We start from the raw sequence: 23,357 nt of genomic DNA, 5'->3' as shown, positions 1-23,357 counted from the left end.
CTCAGCTCCCTGCGGCTTTCCCTCCCGCCCCTCCGCCTGGGGCCCAGCCAGGCCGCTGGGGGTCTCACCCTCGGAGGTCGCTGTGCGAACTCCTCCACCGCTAATTTCAGCCGCTTCAGGGCCCCCTCCGTGCCGCCCCCTGGCCAGCGGCCCCCCCCCCCCCCGCGTCCGTGCTGCCCGCGCCCCCTTCTCTTCTCCTCTTCCTCAGAATCATAACATGGGCCAAACGCAGAGCACCCCTCTCTCCCTCCTCCTCACCAATTTCAAAGATGTAAGAGCTAGAGGACACAGCTTAAGCCTAGACAATCGCAAAAGGAAGTTGATCACCTATTGCCGCTCTGAATGGCCCACCTGTGGGGTCAATTGGCCTACAGAGGGAACCTTCTGCCTCCCTGTGGTCCTTAAAGTAAAATCAAAAATTTTCCTACCAGGGAAAGAAGGTCACTCGGATCAGATTCCCTATATTCTGGTGTGGCAAGATTTAATAGAAAACCCACCTCCCTGGATGGCCTCTTTCTTAACAACAGGGCCATGCAAAATTCTAGCGGCTAAACCTACCAACCCTCCCAAGCCACAAACTCCGAATGCACCCCCTGTTCTCCCCGACAGCCAAGATTCACTTTCCCTTGACCCTCCCCCTTACCAGATTCCCCCCCTTATTCCTCAAGCTGCCCCCATCCCTGCTCCCGACCCCATTCCTCCCACCCCATTCCTCCCGCGCCGGCAGAGCCTCCCGTAGCCCAGCCAATGGAAGAACTAGAAAATAGGGAGGCTCAACCCGCGCCCATGCCTAGTGGGGGCGAAATCCAAGGGCCGGCTGGACGTACCCGTAGGCGGGCCCCACATGAGCCAGGACTCCGCCTTCCTGACTCCACCGTAGCTCTACTCTTACGGGAAATAGGGCCTCCCGATGATATGGGGAACCCCCGGCTTCAATACTGGCCCTTCTCCACCAGTGACCTATATAACTGGAAAACCCAGAATGCCCGATTTTCTGATAACCCTAAAGATTTAATAGCTCTCCTGGACAGCGTTATGTTCACCCACCAACCCAACTGGGATGATTGTCAGCAACTCCTCCGAATCCTGTTCACCACTGAGGAGCGAGAAAGAATTCAATTGGAAGCAAGAAAGCTGGTTCCTGGAGATGACGGCCAACCCACTGCTAACCTTGATCTCATTAATACAGCTTTTCCCTTGACCCGACCCCCACAGGATGGCTGGGACTACAACACGGCAGAAGGTAGGGGACGGCTACGCATTTATCGCCAGACTCTAATGGCGGGTCTCCGGGCTGCTGCACGCAAGCCCACTAATTTGGCAAAAGTGTATTCAGTAATACAAGGTAAGACAGAGAGCCCTGCCGCTTATTTAGAAAGATTAATGGAAACCTTCAGACAGTATACCCCCATGAACCCCGAGGCCCCTGAAAATCATGCTACTGTTGTAATGGCCTTTGTAAATCAGGCAGCCACTGATATTAAAAAGAAACTCCAGAAACTAGAGGACCTGGAGGGAAAACAGATTCAGGACTTACTCCACATTGCCCAGTGTGTCTATAATAATAGAGAGACTCCAGAGGACAGGCAACTTAAAGCTACCGAAAAAAATGACCAAAGTCCTGGCCGCTGTCGTCCAAAAGCCCCTGGATAAAGACCAATGTGCCTATTGCAAAGAAAAAGGCCATTGGGCCCGAGAATGCCCTAAAAAGAAAAAGCCACGTCATAATCAAAAACCGTGGCAGCCAAAAACCACACCCGCCCTCTTCACTCAAGATGTGGAATAGGGGGAGGGGCGCCTGGGTGGCGCAGTCGGTTAAGCGTCCGACTTCAGCCAGGTCACGATCTCGCGGTCCGTGAGTTTGAGCCCCGCGTCGGGCTCTGGGCTGATGGCTCAGAGCCTGTGAGCCTGTTTCCGATTCTGTGTCTCCCTCTCTCTCTGCCCCTCCCCCGTTCATGCTCTGTCTCTCTCTGTCCCAAAAATAAATAAACTTTGGAAAAAAAAAAATTAAAAAAAAAAAAAGATGTGGAATAGGGGGGACGGGGTTCGGATCCCCTCCCCGAACCTAGGGTAACGCTACAAGTGGAGGGGAACCCAGTTCAATTCCTAATCGACACAGGGGCACAACATTCGGTCTTGATCAGACCCCATGGAAAAATTTCTGAAAAATCTTCCTGGGTCCAAGGGGCTACCGGAATAAAAAAATATCCCTGGACCACCCAGAGGACTATGGACCTAGGAAATGGAAAGGTCACCCATTCCTTCCTAGTCATCCCCGACAGCCCCTGCCCCTTATTAGGAAGAGACTTGCTCACTAAAATGGGGGCCCAGATTCATTTTACGCCAGGGGGCCCCCAAGTGACTGGCCCTCACAACCAACCCATGACCATACTTACTCTAAGATTAGAAGATGAATATCGACTCTATCAGGAGCCACCCTCACAAAGTCAAAACATAGAGACCTGGCTCCAGCAGTTTCCAGAAGCATGGGCTGAAACCGGGGGTATGGGGTTGGCTAAACATCACCGGCTCTATTCATAGAGCTGAAACCGGGGGCAGATCCAGTTTGGGTCTGACAATACCCAATGTCAATGGAGGCCAGAAATGGCATCACGCCACATATCCGTCGCCTCCTAGACTTAGGCATCTTGCGTCCCTGCCATTCAGCCTGGAACACCCCCCTGCTGCCTGTACGAAAACCTAACGGTGCGGACTACCGTCCAGTCAGTACAAGATCTGAGAGAAGTTAACCGCCGAGTCATGGACATACACCCAACAGTACCCAACCCCTATACCCTCCTAAGTGCCCTCAGCCCAGAAAGACAATGGTATACTGTCCTTGATTTGAAAGATGCTTTTTTCAGCCTGCCTCTGGCCCCCAAAAGCCAAGAGCTCTTCGCCTTCGAGTGGTCCGACCCTGAGAGGGGCATAAATGGGCAACTCACCTGGACCCAGCTCCCCCAAGGATTTAAAAACTCACCCACCTTGTTCAATGAGGCACTTCACGAGGATCTGGGTGAGTACCGGAATCAAAACCCCGAAGTGACTCTCTTGCAGTACGTCAACGATCTTTTAATCGCCGCTGAAACTGCCGAAGCTTGCTTGCAAGGCACCAGGAACCTCCTCCGGACACTTGGTGCCCTGGAGTACCGGGCTTCAGCAAAGAAAGCCCAAATTTGCAGATCCGAGGTAACCTACTTGGGGTATCTGTTAAGAGAAGGCCAACGATGGCTCACTGATGCACGGAAGGAAACCGTCCTCCGCATCCCCCGACCCACAACGCGAAAGCAGGTAAGAGAATTCCAGGGATCGGCCGGGTTCTGCCGCTTGTGGATACCTCGGTTCGCCGAGATGGCTAAGCCTCTTTACCTGGTCACCCGAGAACAGGCGCCCTTTGGGTGGACAGAGAAAACTGAGCAGGCTTTCCAGCAAATTAAACTCGCCCTGTTGTCGGCGCCAGCCTTAGGGCTCCCCGATGTCTCCAAACCCTTTCATCTCTTCGTAGATGAAAATAAGGGGGTAGCCAAAGCAGTGCTGACGCAACTCCTCGGTCCATGGCCCAGGCCCATTGCCTATCTTTCAAAAAGACTAGACCCAGTAGTGGCTGGCTGGCCCCCTTGCCTCCATATGATCGCTGCTACAGCTCTAATGGTAAAGGATGCTGATAAGTTAACTATGGGACAAGAGTTACATGTTACAACCCCTCATGCCATCGAGGGAGTCCTCAAACAATTTCCTGACTGATGGATAAGTAACGCCCGACTGGTTCACTACCAGGGACTATTATTAAATCCCCTCAGAATCATTTATGCTCCCCCCCGAACACTAAACCCTGCCTCCCTGTTACCAGACCCAGACTTAGATACCCCCCTCCATGACTGCGCTGAGATATTGGCACAGGTTCATGGAGTTCGGGAAGATTTACAGGATCACCCTCTACCAGACGCCAAGGTTACCTGGTTCACTGACAGCAGCAGCTTTGTACATCAGGGTCAAAGGTACGTGGGGGCAGCAGTCACAACTGAAACTGAGACTGTTTGGGCAGAGCCTTTGCCAGCTGGCACCTCTGCCCAACGGGCTGAACTTGTGGCCTTAACCAAGGCACTGACTTTGGGAAAAGACAAGAGACTAAACGTGTATACCGATAGCAGATATGCTTTTGCTACGGCCCACATACATGGAGCTATATACAGAGAGAGAGGACTGTTAACTGCAGAGGGGAAAACTATCAAAAACAAAGAAGAAATATTGGCTCTTTTAAAGGCACTCTGGCTGCCTAAACGACTAGCCATCATACATTGCCTAGGCCACCAAAAACCGATCACACCGGTGGCCAGAGGAAATAATTTGGCTGACCAGGTGGCCCGAGAGGCAGCCTTACAGGTGGACTGTGCTTTAATGACCACCCTACCAGACCCCGGTTCAGCTAGTTTATCAGAAAATCCCGCCTACACTAAAGAAGACCCAAACTGGATCCAAAAATTACCTTTAACTCAGTGCCTTAACGGATGGTGGAGGGCAGCAGACTGTAGCATAATTCTCCCAGAAGAAATGGGAAATAAAGTCTTATCCAAGATGCACCGAGCCACTCATATGGGCACAAGAAAAATGCAAGACTTAATAAGGCATGCTAGAATCACCATTAAAGACTCCAGGACAAAAATTGAGCAGATAGTTACTAGCTGTAAAGCTTGCCAACTAACTAACACCACCAACCACGGGAAAAACCCTGGCTCCAGAACCCGCGGAACCAGGCCGGGAGCCTATTGGGAAGTAGACTTCACCGAGGTAAAGCCTGGAAAATATGGATATAAATATTTGTTAGTGTTTATAGATACCTTTTCAGGATGGACAGAGGCCTTCCCCACCAAGCATGAGACTGCGCAGGTAGTAGCAAAGAAAATGTTGGAAGACATCATGCCCAGGTACGGATTCCCTACCCTAATAGGATCAGACAACGGACCAGCATTCATTTCAAAGGTAATACAAGGGATAGCGCAGTTTATTGGGGCTGATTGGAAACTACATTGTGCATATAGACCCCAAAGCTCAGGACAGGTAGAAAGAATGAATAGAACTCTAAAAGAGACCTTAACTAAATTGACCATGGAGACTGGCGCTAACTGGGTAGTCTTACTCCCCTACGCTCTGTTCAGGGTGCGGAACTCCCCTTACAAACTGGGATTAACCCCCTTTGAAATCATGTATGGAGTGCCCCCCCCTATAATTCCCAACCTACAGTCTAATGTGTTAACTGAATTTGATGATCATAAACTTCTTATTTCCCTGAGGGAACTCCAGCACACCCACCAGGAAGTTTGGCCCAGATTGAGAGCCATTTATGAGAACGGGCCCCCTCCTGAGCCGCATCACTACCGACCCGGAGATTGGGTATACGTGCGGAGACACAAGCAAGAGACCCTCCAACCACGGTGGAAGGGACCCTACATTGTGATCCTAACCACACCCACTGCTGTCAAAGTCGACGGGATTGCTACCTGGATCCATTACACCCACGCCCGACCAGCTGATCCCTTTGCGGTTCGAGAAGACTTCGTGCCGGAAGCCAACACCGCCTGGACGGTTGACCAGAGTAAGACCCATCCTTTAAAATTGACTCTGCGTGGAAAACCTGACCCCGAAAACCGGCTGAGACCAAAGGCCTGGGTGTCCCATATCAAGACTGTTGCAGCAGCTCCGGACCCACAATGATCGAAGGAACACTCATTAGCGTGCTCCTGCTCACCTCCTACGGACTGATAAGTATTGCGAGCAACCCCCATATACCCTATACTTTAACTTGGGAGGTTTCTAATTTGGAAACCCAGGAAGTCTATAATACTACCACAGCAGACGATACTCCCCTAAATGCCTGGTGGCCTGATCTATATTTTAACCTAGAGGACGTAGCTGTAACCATGGGGGTACTTCCCCCCAACGGAAGCCGCCAGCGTCCTAATCCGTCATGGACCGGAACCCCAGAAAATGAAAAAAAGCGCATAAGGTCTGGTGGGTTTTATGCATGTCCTGGGTTCAGAACAGGAGCAATGAAAAAAACCTGTGGAGGAATCGAATCCCTCTACTGTAAGGCTTGGAGTTGTGTTACTACCAATGATGGAAGCTGGAAATGGGAGGTAAAACCCCATTATATTGACATGAAATTTGCCAGCCCCTGTCCCAAGCAAACCCGTGCCTGTAACCTTATTCGTATCAAATTCCTAGAGGACGGAAAAAAGGAGACAAGATGGATTACAGGACTAAATTGGGGAATTTACCTGTATCGGGGACCACCTTACTTTGCAACTGTTATTCAGATAAGATTAAAAATAAAACCCAAAGCTTCACCAACACTAACAGGGCCAAACCAGTCAGTATGGCCCACAAGTAAGCCTAATACTACCCCGAGGTCCACAAATAAGGGTGGTTTGAATCCTGGTTCAACACGTCCCCTTGGTTAACTACCCTGCTCTCCGCTTTACTCGGGCCTCTGGCCATTCTACTTCTCGCTCTCACATTAGGCCCCTACATCATAAACAAAATTATTAATTTTGTCCAAGACAGGTTCAATGCTATACAATTAATGGTCTTACGAACTCAGTACCAACCGCTCGAGACATTACAAATAGAAAATTGAAGATCCAAGATTGGCTCTTTAGGCACAAGAAAAAGGGGGGAATGAAAAGAACAGCTTTAAATCCAAATGACAGCCCTGCCTTAGTTTAAAGCTAAGTTCTCTTTTCTGCTTATTATGGATCTTTGATAAAAAATACAATTGCTGAGAAGTCTGTTTTGCTTGCTGTTTGCTACGAGCATTGTGAGGCCTTTCCTGAATGTAACTCGCTATGTAATAGAGTAAGTTGTGAAACTTCCTAAATGTAGTCTGGTATGTAATAGAATAAGTGATTGTACATGAACTAACCGGCATTTCTCGCTTCTGTAAACCTGCTTGCTTAACACATTCCTCCCCTACCCCCTTCCCCCTTCCCCCTTTTCCTCCTGCCACAAGTAACGGACAAAGCCTTCCCGCCAAAGAACAGACAAAGGACGCCCAATCAGAGAACAACAAATGTCCTTACTTTAAAACCAACTAATCAGGCCCCTCATAATTTGAAACCTCCCCTGTGCTATTTGTCTCTGTCTATAAAAACGCTGTACCAACCCTGATCGAGGCCTCTACTCGTCACTGGCGACGAGTGCGCAGAGGTCCAGGTTCGAACCTGCAGTAAACGACCCTTGCCGCTTGGCTTTGACTTACGACTCTGGTGGTCTCTTGTGGGGGGGTTTCGCGACCTCGGGCATTACATGGGTCAGTTACATCACAAGAGATTGCCTTTTATCCGGAGGAACTCCCATATCCCCTCATTATCTCCAGGCTTATAGAGAGAGTTAAACTCCTCATGGCCCACAAAGAGAAATGCCTAATCAGTTCCTAGAGGAAATAACCTAACAGTGGCATTTCAACAAAAAGAGGCTAGTGGTGGAGCACCCCCAGCAGAATGGAGGAATTTATTACTGACATTTTTATGATTTCCAGCACATGGTGATAATAAAAAGAAGACATTTAGTTGGTTTATTATTGCTTCAAAATTCTCTACACACAGTGCTCACTTCAGCAGCACATATACTAAAATTGGAATGCTAGAGAAGATTAGCATGGCCCTTAAGCAAGGATGACATGCAAATTCATGAAGTGTTGCATATTTTAAAAAATAATAAAAATAAAATTCTGTACACACAATGCACCCCCTTTTGTCTGAACCTGGAGCAGAACACTACATCAAACAAACAGTAAGGCCTTGTTAATTTGTGTCAGAGAGAACATAGGTGGATTCTAGGCATGTCTGTTTAAAAAGAATAAAATATAAAGGCTAGGAAGGGCAAGTATATTTATATGGTTTCATTCATTCAGGATTTGAGATTTTAGTGTTACATTGAGCACCTGATATTGGATCTGAATGTGCTTGGTTAACTGAAGCCTGGATTGAATACTGGCCAACAGTCATTCAAGTTGAGATGCCAGATATTTCCTGGCAGGGAGTCAGCAAACTAAGGAATTGGGGCCCCATCTGCTTTTGTAAATAAAGTTTTATGGGAAGACAGCTATGCTCATTTATTTGTGTATTGTCTATGGCTGCTTTCATGCCACAATGGCAGAACTGAATAGTTGTGATAGAGACCACATGGCTCTCAAAGCCTAAAATATTATCTGGTCCTTTAACAGAAAAAGCTTGTGGGTCCCTGCTGTAGGGGAAAGAAATCTACAGATTTAGGGAGATGGGAATGTTGGTATGGATTTTGTTGACATGTCAAAATACTTTAGAACTCACAAAGGAAGTTAACAAACTGTTACATAAGTGATATTCTATCTTTCTGCCCTAAAATTATACCTTCATAATGCCAAATTTAAAATATGTGTAAACTATGGTTTTTATGATTGAAAGTCAATAAACTAACAAAGATAGGTGAACTTAGTTATTGCACATGCCTAGGTATTCTAGAATGGTCTAGTGTGTTTGGATAAAAAATAAAATATAGACACATAATTCAGAAATTATTTGTTTTATAAAGTTAATTTTTCATTTCAGCAGTATCTCTGTTTTTATAATCAAGATTTCACATCTTTTTTTCCTGGCAGTGTTTTCCTGGAAGTAATGCCAAATTAGCTTATCTTGGGTCATAGTATTTCTTGGATAGATTTTTTTAAATATAATCTTTTCAGGGGCACCTGGGTGGCTCAGTCGGTTAAGCGTCTGACTTCAGTTCAGGTCATGATCTCAAGGTTCGTGGGTTCAGGCCCACGTCAGGCTCTGTGCCGACAGCTCAGAGCCTGGAACCTGCTTCGGATTCTGTCTCCCTCTTTCTCTGCCCCTCCCCTGCTCATACTCTCTCTCTCTCTCAAAAAATAAAAATTAAAAAAAATTTTTTTTCAAGTTTATTGAGGCATAATACATATACAGGATAATTTTTAAATTCTTTTCAATTGGAGAAATTTTCTTTGTTCAGACAGTAGGGAATAATTTGGCTCAGGTAGCAAAAAAGAAAAGAATGCATAACTGCTATGTACTATTTTTCACATTCATTAGTGTATCAGGCTGAATAATGGCACCCAAATATGTCCACATCCTAATCTCTGGAATTTGTAAATGTTATTTTACATGGTAAAATACACTTTGCAGAGGTGATTAAACTAAAACTCTTGAAATGGAAAGATCAAGTTGGATTATTCATGTGGGCTCAACATAATCACAACAGTCCTAATAGGAAGGACACAAGAAAAGTCAGAAACAGAAACTGAACTGAATCACTGAAACTGATTTCTAACTTAAAAGTGAATTTATGTTGTTTTAAACCACTAAATTTGTGCCAATTTGTTATAGCACCAACAGGAATGTAGTATAATGACCTTTAAATAAAATGACACAACTTAAAGAATATCTATCAGTTAAGTACTATTTTATAGTAAGTAGATTCAGGGTATTAGCTATTCACTTCAAAGAAACTTACTTCGCCTCTCTTACTAAAAGGTTACTCCTTGCCAAGGAAGTAATTTCTCTTTTGTGTCAGACTATCTAAGCAACTGATCTCCTTGAATAAGATTTGTCTCTTTATTTTATTTTAGTCTGTGTTGCCGTAACATTGTATGTATCATATATTCCCTTAATAGTGTATAACTTATTATTAATCTTTTGGTACGTTTTTATGAAGAATTCCATACTTGTTACCTAACACTTTAACATATGTAGCACAATAATCTGGATCCCTACAACCAGTATGTCATTTGGCCTACTTTCATTAAAGTGAAATTAAAATTATGTATTACAACAGTGTATTTCTTTTTAAAAAATTTCTTGGTTTATGATCTTATGAATCACAGCTTACCTAACAAGCATCCTACTACATCTCATCACACATCCTTCAGATGATTGCCTGTGTCTGCTCTGATTAATGATGTGCTGGACTTAAAATTTACACTCACAGGGCAGTCAATGATCCCTTATTTTCTTGTTCTGATTTTTTTTTAAATTTACTTTTTTAGTAATATCTACACCCAAATATGGGGCTCAAACTCATGACCCAAAGACCATGAGTTACAAGCTCTTCCAACTGAGCCAGCCCGGTGCCCTCTAATAGTGTGTTTCTTACCTCTGATCCTTTAATGTTATTTCATTTGATCCCTAAACATCATTAACACTCTATTTTACACATGAAATAACTAAAACCAGATAGGTTTAAGTGTCTTACTCTAAGTCATAGAGGTACTTTATAGGAGAAGTGTAAATTGAAGCCAGATCTTTTGTTCCAGACCTGAGCTCTTTCACTGGATCCCATTCTATTAAAGACATATGATAATATCTGAGAATCTTGACCAATATTGATGGGTAGATCAAAATTTCCCATTTCAATATACTTAAAAAAATAGTAGTGACCTTAGTACATTAGGATCTGTTAACAGTATGTAAGACAACTGTGAGAAATTAAAGAATGAGGGTTGTCTTGGGATGCCTGGGTGGCTCAGTTAGTTGAGCATCCGACTTCAGCTCGGGTCATGATCTCAAGGCTTGTGAGTTCGAGCCCCTCATTGGGCTGACTGCTATTGCTGCAAAGCCTGCTTGGGATCCTCTGAGTCCTCTCTCTGTCCCTCCACCACTTGGGCGCACAATCTTTCTCTCAAAAATAAAAAAAAAATGAGGTTGTCTTAGGAAGGAAACCACTAGAAAACACTGCATTATAAATTAGTGAATTTGCACTGTAACTTATATAGGTCACTCTTGTGAACTTGTGTCAATTAGCATTCCCAAGTTTGATTTTCTTTAGGATAGTGATAGCGCCAATTCCCAAACCATCACAAGTTCATCACGGTAACACCATCTGGAGAAAGCCTGTACCTGGATAAATCTCCCCATGTGACTATGGCTCTAATTAATAAGACTGTTAGTTAATATTCTATTCATTTAGTCAGTATGGGAAAACAAAAATATTTGCATATAACACAACCTCTCAAAATGATTTTGGGTTTTAATGAAAATTTAGATTGTCTTCTCAAATAAAAGTTCCTGATGATCCACATATTCACTTTCAGATGTAAAATCTGATCGTTTTTAAGCTGTCAATGTCCATTTTCAACCTGTTTGACACTGTTCAAGTTCTCATTAAACACATTCTTATGTGTCTTCCCATATGTAAATGCCTCTGTGATGTTGCTTGAAGTATTCTGACCAAAGATGCTTAAATAGGATTCTGCAACTATTGTTCTAGGTTAAATAATTAAACCCATCTTTACTTCTCTTTAATCATCATGCCATATGCATAGGAATGACTTGGCACACTATTTTCTTCTGAGAATCCATGATTTTTTGAAAATTTATTCTGACAGAGAATGTGCCAACAGGGGAGGGGAAGAGAGAGAGAGAATCCCAAGCAGGCTCCACACTGTCCGCACAGAGCCCAATGCAGGGCTCAAACCCACAAACTGTCAGATCATGACCTGAGCTGAAGTCAAGAGTCAGACACTTAACTGACTGAGCCACCCAGGCACGCTTGAGAATCCATGATTTGTTAAATGATTTGGGACATAAGTTAAAGTTGAATACTGTAAGAAGGCACTTAACTTTCAAAAAGAAGTTTCTATCACTAGATCATGAAAAATGCTAATTCACAAATTTTTTGAGGCCTTCCTCTCACTCTCCAATTTCTGCAAAGTTACAATTGAACCACTTTTGAAGGGACACTTTCTATTGTTGTTGTTGTTGTTGTTGTTTTTAATTTTAAAATGTTTATTCATTTTTGAATGAGAGATAGGGAGACCCAGAATCCGAAGCAGCCTCCAGGCTCAGAGCTGTCAGCAAAGAGCCTGACACAGGGCTTGACCCCATGAACCATGAGATCATGACCTGAGCCGAAGTCAGATGCTTAACCAACTGAGCCAGCTAGGTGCCCCTGACACAACTTTAGAAAATGCACCAAACATACTGTGAGGTAAAGAGTTTTACAAGTATTGAATAGACTGTCAAAATTATTCTAATATGTTTAGTAGTGAAAAAAGTAGTAAAAAATTTTCATAATAAAAGGTTTCAAAAATGGTTTAATTTCTCATCAAATGAATGATACATGGTGAGAAAATATAACTCCAGTATAATTGCATAAAATAAATACATTTGTTTGATGCTTGGTATGGCATTATTGACTGATTTCAGAGAAGCAAGGCAGTCTTATTATTTTTTTTAATGTTTATTTATTTTTGAGAGAGAGAGAGCATGAACAGGGGAGGGGACAGAGACAGAGGGAGACACAGAATCTGAAGCAGGCTCCAGGCTTCAAGGTGTCAGCAAATAGCCAGAGGTGGGGCTTGAACCCACAAACCGGGAGATCATGACCTGAGCCGAAGTTGGACTCAATGGACTGAGCGGCCCAGGTGTCCCAAGGCAGCCTTAATTAAGCCTTTAAATAACACGGCTTTGTCCTGTGACTAAAAGTGTAGTATGATGCAAAGATGGTATTAGGCTACAAAAAGGTTAATGTTCATTTCTGTTGTGTCATTACTCTAGATCTAGAAACAAAAGTACTAAAAACCTTAAACTACTAAAAAAGTACTAGAACAGAGCTTAGAATTCTGTTTTATTATGGATTAAATTTTATTAACCCTAACAAACACAGGAGAATTAGGTCAACATTTAGACTGTCAAAAGTTGATGAATAAAAGATTTTAATTATATGAAAGGAAATAAAAGTTTTAAAAAACTCAGCTCAATGTATTATTTAACTACAAATGGAAATCTCTTACGATCATTAACCGAGGGAGGAAAATGTAACTATGTTTCTAGGGAGATTTATAACCAAAGGCTTAATATCTGTTTTATGTATGACAAAAACTGGTCAATTAACATAATATTTATCTTGTACACATAGGACTACAGAAGAGATTCTCAACGAAAGAAGCAGTGATTACTGCTTAACAAAAACTGTATTCAATCCCTTGCCCAAATAATTTAGCCATGGCTAAGTTCTAATCAGACCATGAAGTGACAATTGCAGATAAACTGAAGAAAGTAACATCATTTTTTTATTTAATTTAAACCCATTTAATACACAAAGCTAATGTATTATGTACAAAATAAATGTAGATTCTTAAAAGCTGTTAGAATACAAATTTCCAAAGGACTAAAAAAAGTGCAAAATTCTCAATTATCTTCAATCATGCTATACAGAAACAAATATTAGCTCATATATACACACTGAAAAATTTAAAACAGCACTCAATGTAACAAAATAAAATATACAACTTATATATTTAATCTTAAAAGGATGAGGCAGGAAAGAATGTATTGCACCAAATTAACAGTAACTTCATTTTAATGAGAAGACTAATCAAAATTTACACATTTTTATTAAATCTAAAATTTTCTCAACTTTAAGACCACTTTTTTTGGCATACAAATATTGAGTCACAGTTTGCAGTCAATAATTAGATATAAATAAGGCTTGATATTCTTTCTCATGGTCAATTCCAGTAATATAAATGAGAAGGACCATTTTATGATAACTACACAACTTTCTGAATTCCTTAAATATTTAAGTAGCAGCACGATTTGCAAGTGTTTTTTTTTATAACAAGTAATTCCGAATTTTCAGCTATCCTCCTTTATGTGCATATATATGCATTCAAGTCACTGTCACCATCTGTGATAACACTGAAATATTCCTGTTTAATCTGGGTCCCAGAAAAACTGACATAAGAGACAAACATATATGTTTGATAGTTTTCTGTCTTAATCGATTCATTTCTGTAGCAAAGCATCTGATAGAAAAGGACGGTCTAGCTAGATCTCTGCTTACTTTTTGCTAATTGTTTTACTCCAACTATATAAAAAGCGTACAACTGGGGAAAAGAAAGCCATACTCCTTAAGAGTTTCTGAAGACAACAGAGCAGCCATACAGTTTTGTAACAGTTTTTCTTACATAAAGATAACTATAAAATAAACAGTATCCGAAGATATTTTTGGTGATAGTATTTCTGAATCACAGAAAACAGTAAAATGCAGAATACGGACGAAAAAGTCTAAAATGTGAAAGATCTTTGATAGTAAGATCTTTGCTGTAATATGCCATAATTTTGGAAAAAGGTAGACACTATTATAAATATTTAAAAAAGCAATCAAAACCCCAGAGGAAGAAATAGTTATTCTCTTTAATCCCTATATAAGAATTTAAGAGGCTGAATTTTTTCAGTTAAGTGTGACAACTGGTATCTCCTTACCAGAACCATTTTCTGAAGTATTTATTGATTAATATAATTTTAGCATTCTGAAGAGCAAAATGGCGGCCATCACAGATAAGTTCTTTTCCTTCAAAATGCAAGATGTGCATATGTTGAATTTGTAGGTTGAGCCCCCTAAGTCTTAAAACACATTGCTTGGATGGTGTGGGAAATAGTTCCAAGGGAAGGAACATAAAAAATAGCATTTTAATATTACCTAGTTAATACACTGGCTATCAGAGAACCTCTGGTTTTAATACATATTAAGTTGAAAGATATTATTGCCAAAATAAAATTTTAAAACGTCCACTTGGAATAAGACTTTTAAAGTTTTTATTTAAAACAATAAAATATAATTTTATTTTTCAACCCTACCTAAATCCTAACTTGTTTTTTGTTCTCAAATTACAATGCTACATTGGAATAAGGAGATAATCATTTTGTATGTTCAAAAATAGTTATAAATTTTAAATAATGTGACAGCCATTATATTATAAGTGAAAACACACACACAAACACACCCCAAACTCCATTAATAGTCAACTTTGAAAACTGAATGGGTAATTCTTTCAATGACAGAACTGTGCTGTTGTGTTATTATGGTAATATTTACAAAGTAAGTTTCCAAGGAAACATTAAAACTATACCACAGAAAACAAATGTTAGATTAGTAACTTTCTACTTGTTCCTTTGAATTTTCAGTTCTTAAGATTATAGGCATTAAGACAAAAGTAAACGCAGTTGATTTCTGTCCTTTTATTTTTTACTACAGCCATTTGCTTCATAGGTCCAAATCCTGTTTAGAAATCACCCACATGTAACAAATATCAGTGAGATAACCTAAGATATGTCTGATGATTTATACAATCTAACCAAAAAATGTATAATATAGCCACTTTTACACAGGTTCTTATCCTGAAGAAAATCATGTAACTCCTATATCTAGGATGGCCTTATATTTTTAATGTAGAAAATTGCATTGTTTCCAATATATGCCTAAATATCTTAAATGTCAATGCTTTTATTTTCTGAAATACTAGGACTTTTTATATGAAAAAAATTAAAGATTATTTCCATAAAGTCATCAGAAGTACTTAGGGAATATATATACCCAATGCTTTTTAATTAGAAAAATTATATCATTTCCTTTAAGGCTATAAGAGATCCAATTGTATTTTTAAACCTAGCATTTTGTAAATCATGCTTTTTATTGATACTTCAAAATGTTACCAAATTCAAATATGCAAAAATATTCACTAACAGTCACTAGGAACTAATATAAGCAAACAGCATATCTTTTTTGTTGGAACCACTATTAGTTAGAATATTCAAATATGACAGGTTTGAAGAAAATTATAAGAATGATGCAACTGAAAAGGAAATTTGGTTGTTGTGGTGGCAAGCAAAATGAAGATAGGAAAGCCATTCCAAGCAAATTTTAGACAAAATGTTTCCAAGGACAAAGATTAAACCTAGTTTCATATAAGCCTGTGAATATGCAATGATTCCTAAAAATGGATGGATATAATTTCTACAGCAGAAAATATTTTAAGACAACATATAAATTCTGGGATAATTTTTTTTTGTACCAAGAGATTCAGAAAGTCCAGAACAGTGCCTAAACTTCTGTGTGTGTGTGTGTGTGTGTGTGTGTGTGTGTGTGTGTGTGTGTGTGTCTATCTATGTATCTATGTATCTATCTATCTATCTTCATGGACAAGTCTGATCTACAATCTCAATGAAGAAACACTGGCTTAGAAAATGCTGGATTCAAATTAAAGAACTAAAGTTGTGGTCAACATTTTAACAATATTGAAATGATGACTGGTAACACTGTACTGTTGTTGCAACAATGTCATCAGAAAAAGCACCACCAGGACTCTGATACAGAAAAACTCTTCAGAACAATGTTCTGGATGGGATCAAATTTAAAGCAAAGCAAATGCTGGGTACATACGATAAACGAATTAGGCAAAAAAGAATACTGAGAGTGGATATTTGTTGAGAGTGATAAATATTTAAGATTGGCTACTTACTGGGAAAGAACAGAGTCAGTGGATGAAAGGAACAGTAAATTAGGACAAGCTAGGAGTCTGGCTGATAGAGGAAAACAAAGGATTAGATTTAGAAAAGAAAAATAATTTATTTCATTTCTTATATCAAAAATTACATCCTACAGACAGGTTTAAGAATTAATGGAAGACAAACTTACTGATGTATTTGAAGAGACCAACCTTCACTCACTCGTACACATACCCTATGATAGTACATATTATCTAATATTTATGTTTAATATAGTCCATGTACTTGCATCTTTTCATTGGAAAGGTGATAAAGACAATGCTACTCATTTCGTGAAAGTAAATATACAAAAGGAGTTAACCTCTTTAAATTTAACTAGAAGATTTTCATGAGTGATTTCTTTAGTCACAATATAAAATACACTTCAGGACAAAGGCCATGTGTCGATCATCATTAAATAAAAATCTGGTATTCAAGTTAAAATTTTCTCTGCTTACTCCTATTCAAGTAAAATATAAAAAAAAATCTTAGCTTAAGATTTAACTTTCAAATCTGAATTCTAATTAATTATGAGGGTACACTTATTGCTTCAGAAATGTAAAAGTAACTTTCAATACCAGTCTCTTAAGGATAATTGTTGTATGCCTAACAGAAAAAAAGGAAGCCTCACTGATGTTTCTTGCTGATGACACATGAATATCTGGCATTTTTCTCTCTGACAAAAGGCTGTGACCTAAAAAAAAAACCACTGTGACCTAATGGAAGTTAATAGATAGACACTTAATAACAGCTGACACAAGCTTCCTAGGCTTAAAAAGATTTTAAACCAACTGGACAAGCTTTATTTTTATATACTTTTCTAATTCCCATGCCCTGATCTATTTTTCCTTCTCTCCTCCAATTTTATCTAAGTAATGACAGAATACTGATTGGAGAGTTGAAAGTTTGCTTTATTTTCTAAATGAACACAGGTATTATATGCTTTAATATTTTAAATCTCACTTTCTAAAAGTAAAATCATTATTTTAGTATAAATCTCTTCCTATCACAGGATGCTGAGATTTTTATTTCCATCATTATTACCAGTGTCAAGAAACAAAAGCAGATGAAAGTTTCTTTAGACAACAAACTTCATAGCAGCCAAGTTGAGATACTGTATTTATCAACTGAAATGTCTACTTGTTATTCCATTTTCATCACACTGTTGTTCACTTCTCCCATTATATAAGCAGAAACCGTTTCTATGGATAACATCTAAATACACCAGAATCCCCAAAGTATATCTTTTCAGTGATTTTATCTGGTCATTTTTTTAATTAATTCAGTGGGCTACACTGTTTAAAAGAGGTTTATATTATTCAACTAATGGTTCTACTGTATTTGTTTAATAGATAAAGTTAACTTCCATTCCTTTAGACTGTTGCTAGTATTATCAGATTTTCCTCAAAATCCTACATTTTTGGTTTTCACTTTTTTGGAAAAAGTAATATAAGGAAGAATTCCATAGCTCTAAACATCTATTGTTAGTCTAGGTAGGATATTTATTTTACTGTGAACAAAGGGTCTTCTATTTGTGATATAAAATGAATACTGCTTGTTTTGTTCTTCAATCTAAAAAGCAGCAAAGTAAAACACCATAAATTTAGGAATTTTTCCCTGGTAATTTTAAAACATCATAAATTTAGGAATTTTTCCCTAATAATTTCAGTTAAACTTCTTTATAACTTTCCAAAATAATTCTAAAACCATTATTAAGTAACCTTAAAAATAAAGAAGGCAACACTATACCACAGTCAATGGATAAGTAAGCAAAAGAAAAATTTCCGAAGTTTTGATTCAGAAAAGTTTTTTTAAAATTAACATTTAAAATACTCCAAATCAATCATGTTGGTTTTGCTGACTTGAAACCTTCTAAAAAATGTAATAGAAAAAATAAAATGAAATAAATAGAAGCAATAAATTCAATAAATCATAATTATCTTTACTGATTTGAGACATTTTCATCACAAATTCCTGAAACCCTTAAAAAGGCTTCACATTTACATGTGCTCTATTTTATACTTGCTGCACCAGTTTGTTTCAGTGTTACTTATCTAAAACTTGGTTTTTTGTTTTTGTTTTCACTGAATAAAACAGGATTTTAAATAATTGTAAAGAAAATTCTTCTATAAATTTTTATTAGTCCTGACTTGAACAGATCATATCTATTCAAAAAGCTTCCCTAAACAGAATCTTTTACTTCTCATAAATTTTTTACTCATTCATAGAATTATAAAGAAAAGGGCAATAGATACTGGGGGCAAAAGAAGAATTGCAGAGGGAAAGGTTCTCAAAGATTCCATGGAGAAGAGAATTGGATGTAAGGAAATCTATGATTTGTGGAATAAAAAGGAATATTATTTTATAAGAAGCTATTATTATCTTTTTTCCCCCTTCTGATCAGAAACCCCTTTATGAAAGCCACACACTCACTCACTCCTGAAAAAAAAAACTGCAGTTAACACACAGAATTTCCACACAATTTCAGGGGATTCATAAATTACCCCAAACCCGTGGTATCTCAGATTAAGGACACTTGTAGTTGTAAAAGCTCTCTGACCTAACTCAAAAGGATGACCTTATAAAAGCACTAGGCTTATCAACCACTTTGAATTCCAAAATAAATTTATCAGCATTTTACTTTAAAATTTCGAACAGTAAAACATAATGTAACACTTAACTATGTATAATAAAATTAATTATAATCTTAAAAGTTATACATAACATGAAATACAAACGTGTCTTTAACAATTACTATGTCTAAGTGACTACTTTAATGATGCATTATCTTTTTAATTCATGTATCAATCACATGGAAGTTCTAGGTAAAAATGTTAATGTATTTGGGTATCATTGCTAACACTTCTAATTATTGGGGAAACACAGTATCTGCTTAGTAAAGAATAAACCAAGAAATTTTGAACTTTGCAGATAATAAACTATGCTACTTAAAGGATCCAACTGTCAAAATCATAATCAGCATTTTTCCTTAATTATACTACCAATGAAATACACCTGCAAAATATATCTCAGCTTCTCTTATTCCTACTCAACCTTTATTATTTAAGCATATAATAATACATTTCAATAAGTTCTCATTAATAATATGCTAGCAGTAGTGGAATGACCCAATGTACCGGTTTCAATAGTCTTATAGTCAACTTATCATGAAAACCTGGAATTTACACTGAGTTTTGAAAATCTAAGTGTGCAACAGATGCCTTTAAAATATTACCTCCAATCAGGAGTTTCATAAATAAACTGATATATTTTTAAATATGGTGGTCAGTAAATAGGAAAATGATTAACTAAAGAATATATTAAAAGCCATGTCTCTCAACTGTCCCATCATCTGTACTATTTTATTAGAAATACCTTAAATTTTGTTGTTTGGAATAATAAAGGAATCATATGGTATTTCTTTATTTTTTAGAAATTTTTTTTTTTAATGGATCTAATGATCTTTAGGAATGAACCACAAATCTAATTCAAATGTATTTTCTCAAATCCACCTTAGTGTAGACCAATAATTAGTCAATACAACTGGGTTTAATATTAACCAGAAATTTTTAAAGTGGCTAATAATACAACCTATGTCTTTATACACATTGCATATTCAATTTTGATAATCCCTAAATGATTTTCAGTGATAAAAGCCCTGAAACATTCAGATAGTTGAGAGATGTGGTTAAAGTGACAAAGCAATAAATCAAGTTTCAGTTATCCATGACAGAAGATGGAAATAGTAATCACTTGGAATCTTGAGTATTATATTCAGTTTCTCCAGCTGAAATCTGGCTGAGCCGCTTGCTAGATCCCCACAATTTTCGAGAAAGCTGACCTGAACGCATCTGTTTAAGGTAATCCAGAGAAATGAACAACAGATGTGATTAAGAAAAAAAGAAAGAAAAAAAAGAAGTGAGACTGATATATAAGACACTGATTTTGTAGGATGCAGAATGTAAGAATGTAAGTTTTGTTAGCAGAATCATTCATATTAACATTTTAATGATTCTTGATTAATAATAATTAAAGAAAGGCTTCTCTATACCAATTGTCTTTCAACTGAGAAAGGTCTAATGCCAATGTGTAAATTTTAAAATTAAATGTCCCAGTTTGTCCAAATTATCAGTCCTTTTCTTTATAAATTAAAGAAATATATTTCACAGTTCATTAAAATAATCTTCTGAATTTTACTTTAGCTAATAAGACACATAATTTTGAGGATTTTCTCCTTTTATATTTAAAGTACTATTGATGCTAATCACAAGGATAATAAGAAAGTACAATAATGTTCTGATGGAAACAAAATAATTTTAGAGTATTTTGATATAAGAATTTCAAAAAATGACATTTAGCAACAAAATGATAAAATATAATTTAGAGAACAAGGTGAGAAGGTGAGAATCACATTTGTTCACCATTAAATTTGTACCACCTAGCACGCTTCTCAGCACATAACAATTATTAATTAAATATTAATCCAATCGGTAAATAAATGCCCCTCTAAAAGTGCTTATAATTCTAGGTAAGGCAAAAAAGAATCCATGTGGGACACATTTCTCAAACTAACAATATGACTTGTTGGAATTACTTTCCCAAGTATAATCTATTTTTTATTTGTCTGCCAGCCTTTTTTAATGGTTACCCTTCTCTAGGGTACATTTATTAAAGGGATAAAAAAAAAAAACCAAGCCTCATGCAAAGACACTTTAGCATGCTTGTTTTGCATTTTCATTTCCAGAAACATTATTTCCATTAATCTATTATCACTTTACCATATGATTAATAAATATGAATTTCATACTGACAGTGTAATATACAAAACTGATACATGGCTTAAAGTACACATTAATCAAGACTTTGATCTTTTATGATAAATTTAGATCTTTACATAAAGATCTTTTCATAACTAAAGCTTTAATCATACTGTCATATGGAATTATATCTTAATTATGCAAGATTCTAAGTATTTGATTATGTACTAAAGTAGATCCATACTTCAACTGATACATCCAAAGATGTAAAACAGATAAAAAATACTTTTATTCCAAATCTGCACACAATTCAGATTCTATGTGTTGTAGACTACATAAAACTTTCAAGGAGGACAAAAAACTTACTTAATAAACAGTACAAAACACTGATTTAAGCCTACAAAATGAAGTTGCTTAGGCATTTTTGTTCCAATCGATTTTTAAAAGAAAAGTGTGCACATAATGGTCACTTCATATAAAAAAATTCAGTAAAATCAGAAACTGAAAAATTACTTAAGGTGGGGAGATGCAGGCAAATTTAAAGGGCACTTGAGTAATCCACAGAAAGTGAAACACATTCAAAGAGAAAAAATGCCTAAAATGTTTTAAATGTAAGTGAAATACCAAGATACAGACTTGCTGACATTCTTTGGGGGACTGTTACAACTGAAGGTAAATGGTGCAATCACTTTAATTTAATAAGACCTCTCTTTTGTTATAATAATATCCTGAACAGGTATAAGAACTGATGAAAACTTAGCAAAAAGGTTCCTATGATCCGTGGTAGATTTATTAAAAGCAGTGACACTGTGTTATTCACTAATGACTTCTCTTGAAACAACTACTACAGATGCCATATTTTAGATTTCTCAGAAAAGACTGATGGTATCAATAAAAATTGATAATGCTTAATTTGACTCTATGTAATACAATTAACTTTCTAACAGAATCACTATATTACTTGGAGTATAGCCACCAAGTTTTCTAAGGAACAGTATCAGATTTATGATATCTGAATGTTCAGTAATTGATAAACCATTGGCAAATAAGTTTACAGTAACTACAGGAAACTCACCGAGAATTAGGATATTATATGGGGATATCTGTAGTTCCAAGTAAAAAAAATGATGCTTTTACAAAAGGATAATTGACATACAGTCATACTGGTATTTATTGAAATTAAAGTAAATAGTTTTATTGTTTGAGCCTGTATTTAATTTTTTATAAAGGCTCTTATTTATTAAAAATCCAAGTCGTGTCTTGAATCTAGATTTGGAAAGACAGAAAATAAAAGAACTTTCTTATTCATTTAGAGGACAGAAACTGTCAAATGTATGCCTTCAATTGAAGCATAATATAAACATCACTCTTGAATACTAGCTTTATCGCCTTTTCATTTACTGCCCTTTGAAAAATCAAATTTGGTTAATTTGTTCATCCATAATGGAGACTTCTGATTCAGCTGGAACAAAGGAGAACCAAAGGAATCCCCAATAGTACGGGAAAAGAAGTTCTTGATGCTATGTTTTACCTCAGCTGGCTTGCCAACACCCACTACAATCAATTTGCCATCTTCTAATCCTACAAGAATATGGCTGTATTCTTTGGTTACACAAACACAGTGGATAGGCATCCGCATGGCTAATGGATTCATGCTGAGATTCAAACTAGAAAAGAAAGAAAACACACACACATAATTACATGGATACATAACGTATTCATGGAATTTAATACCTGGAAGATAATTTAATGATCACCTGGTTCTCCATTCTAATTTTACAGATGTGTAACTTAGATTCAGAAAGGTTGAACGGCTCACACAAGGGCCTACATTATAGTATTACTTAAAATACTTAATCTATCTTTTCTCATTCTCAACATCTGTTTTTCTTCTAACTATATATACAACCAAATATATATATTTTTTCTTCTAACCAAAATCTTCTCACTAAAAGATTTTCATCTTGTTGATTAAAAAGCTAAAACAGTGTGCATGTGTTGGGGGGTAAGGTCAATAAAATCGGTCTATTTGCCTTGTCTTAGAAGATATATGTATAAATATATAATATAAAATAATACATAATATTTAAAACCATAAATATATGGTTATGATATAAAAACATAACTCAACTATGGAAAATATCCATGGCTTTTAGGATTACAGAATGAAGAATCCTCTGAAGTACATACTGTGTTTAGACTAACCTGCTATAAGATCTTATTCATTTTCCTGATTTGAGATTCTCTTAATAACACCCTGAGTAAAACAAAATGTTGGAAAGAT

The 23,357-nt window shown here is 37.6% G+C and overlaps 2 protein-coding genes and 1 non-coding gene across 3 annotated transcripts in view; 2 read left to right on the top strand and 1 right to left on the bottom strand.

Annotated features, from left to right (window-relative positions):
* The first annotated feature begins 728 nt into the window (after positions 1–728).
* LOC115519903 lies at positions 729–5,981 on the top strand. Its single transcript, XM_032594120.1, is given in 5 exon segments — positions 729–1,586; positions 1,588–1,783; positions 2,035–2,521; positions 2,524–2,726; positions 2,728–5,981. Coding segments are annotated over 5 exon segments (4,710 nt in total). The 5' UTR covers positions 729–747; the 3' UTR covers positions 5,713–5,981.
* Positions 5,982–7,600: 1,619 nt separating this feature from the next.
* On the top strand, positions 7,601–7,705 carry LOC115522535. Its single transcript, XR_003971439.1, has one exon. It is a non-coding gene; the product is annotated as a U6 spliceosomal RNA (small nuclear RNA).
* Positions 7,706–13,033: 5,328 nt separating this feature from the next.
* The window catches only part of NBEAL1 (neurobeachin like 1), a 175,103-nt gene continuing 164,779 nt past the window's right edge, over positions 13,034–23,357 (bottom strand). The window contains 2 exon segments of the mRNA XM_032594462.1: positions 13,034–20,167; positions 22,605–22,740. Of these exon segments, the coding sequence (XP_032450353.1) occupies positions 20,066–20,167; positions 22,605–22,740 (238 nt within the window). The 3' untranslated portion in view covers positions 13,034–20,065.

Source organism: Lynx canadensis, chromosome C1 (genome assembly GCF_007474595.2).
Source record: "Lynx canadensis isolate LIC74 chromosome C1, mLynCan4.pri.v2, whole genome shotgun sequence".
Lineage (NCBI taxonomy): Eukaryota > Metazoa > Chordata > Mammalia > Carnivora > Felidae > Lynx > Lynx canadensis.
The sequence above is the reverse complement of the archived record's forward strand: the minus strand, read 5'-3'. Positions and strand labels throughout refer to the sequence as shown.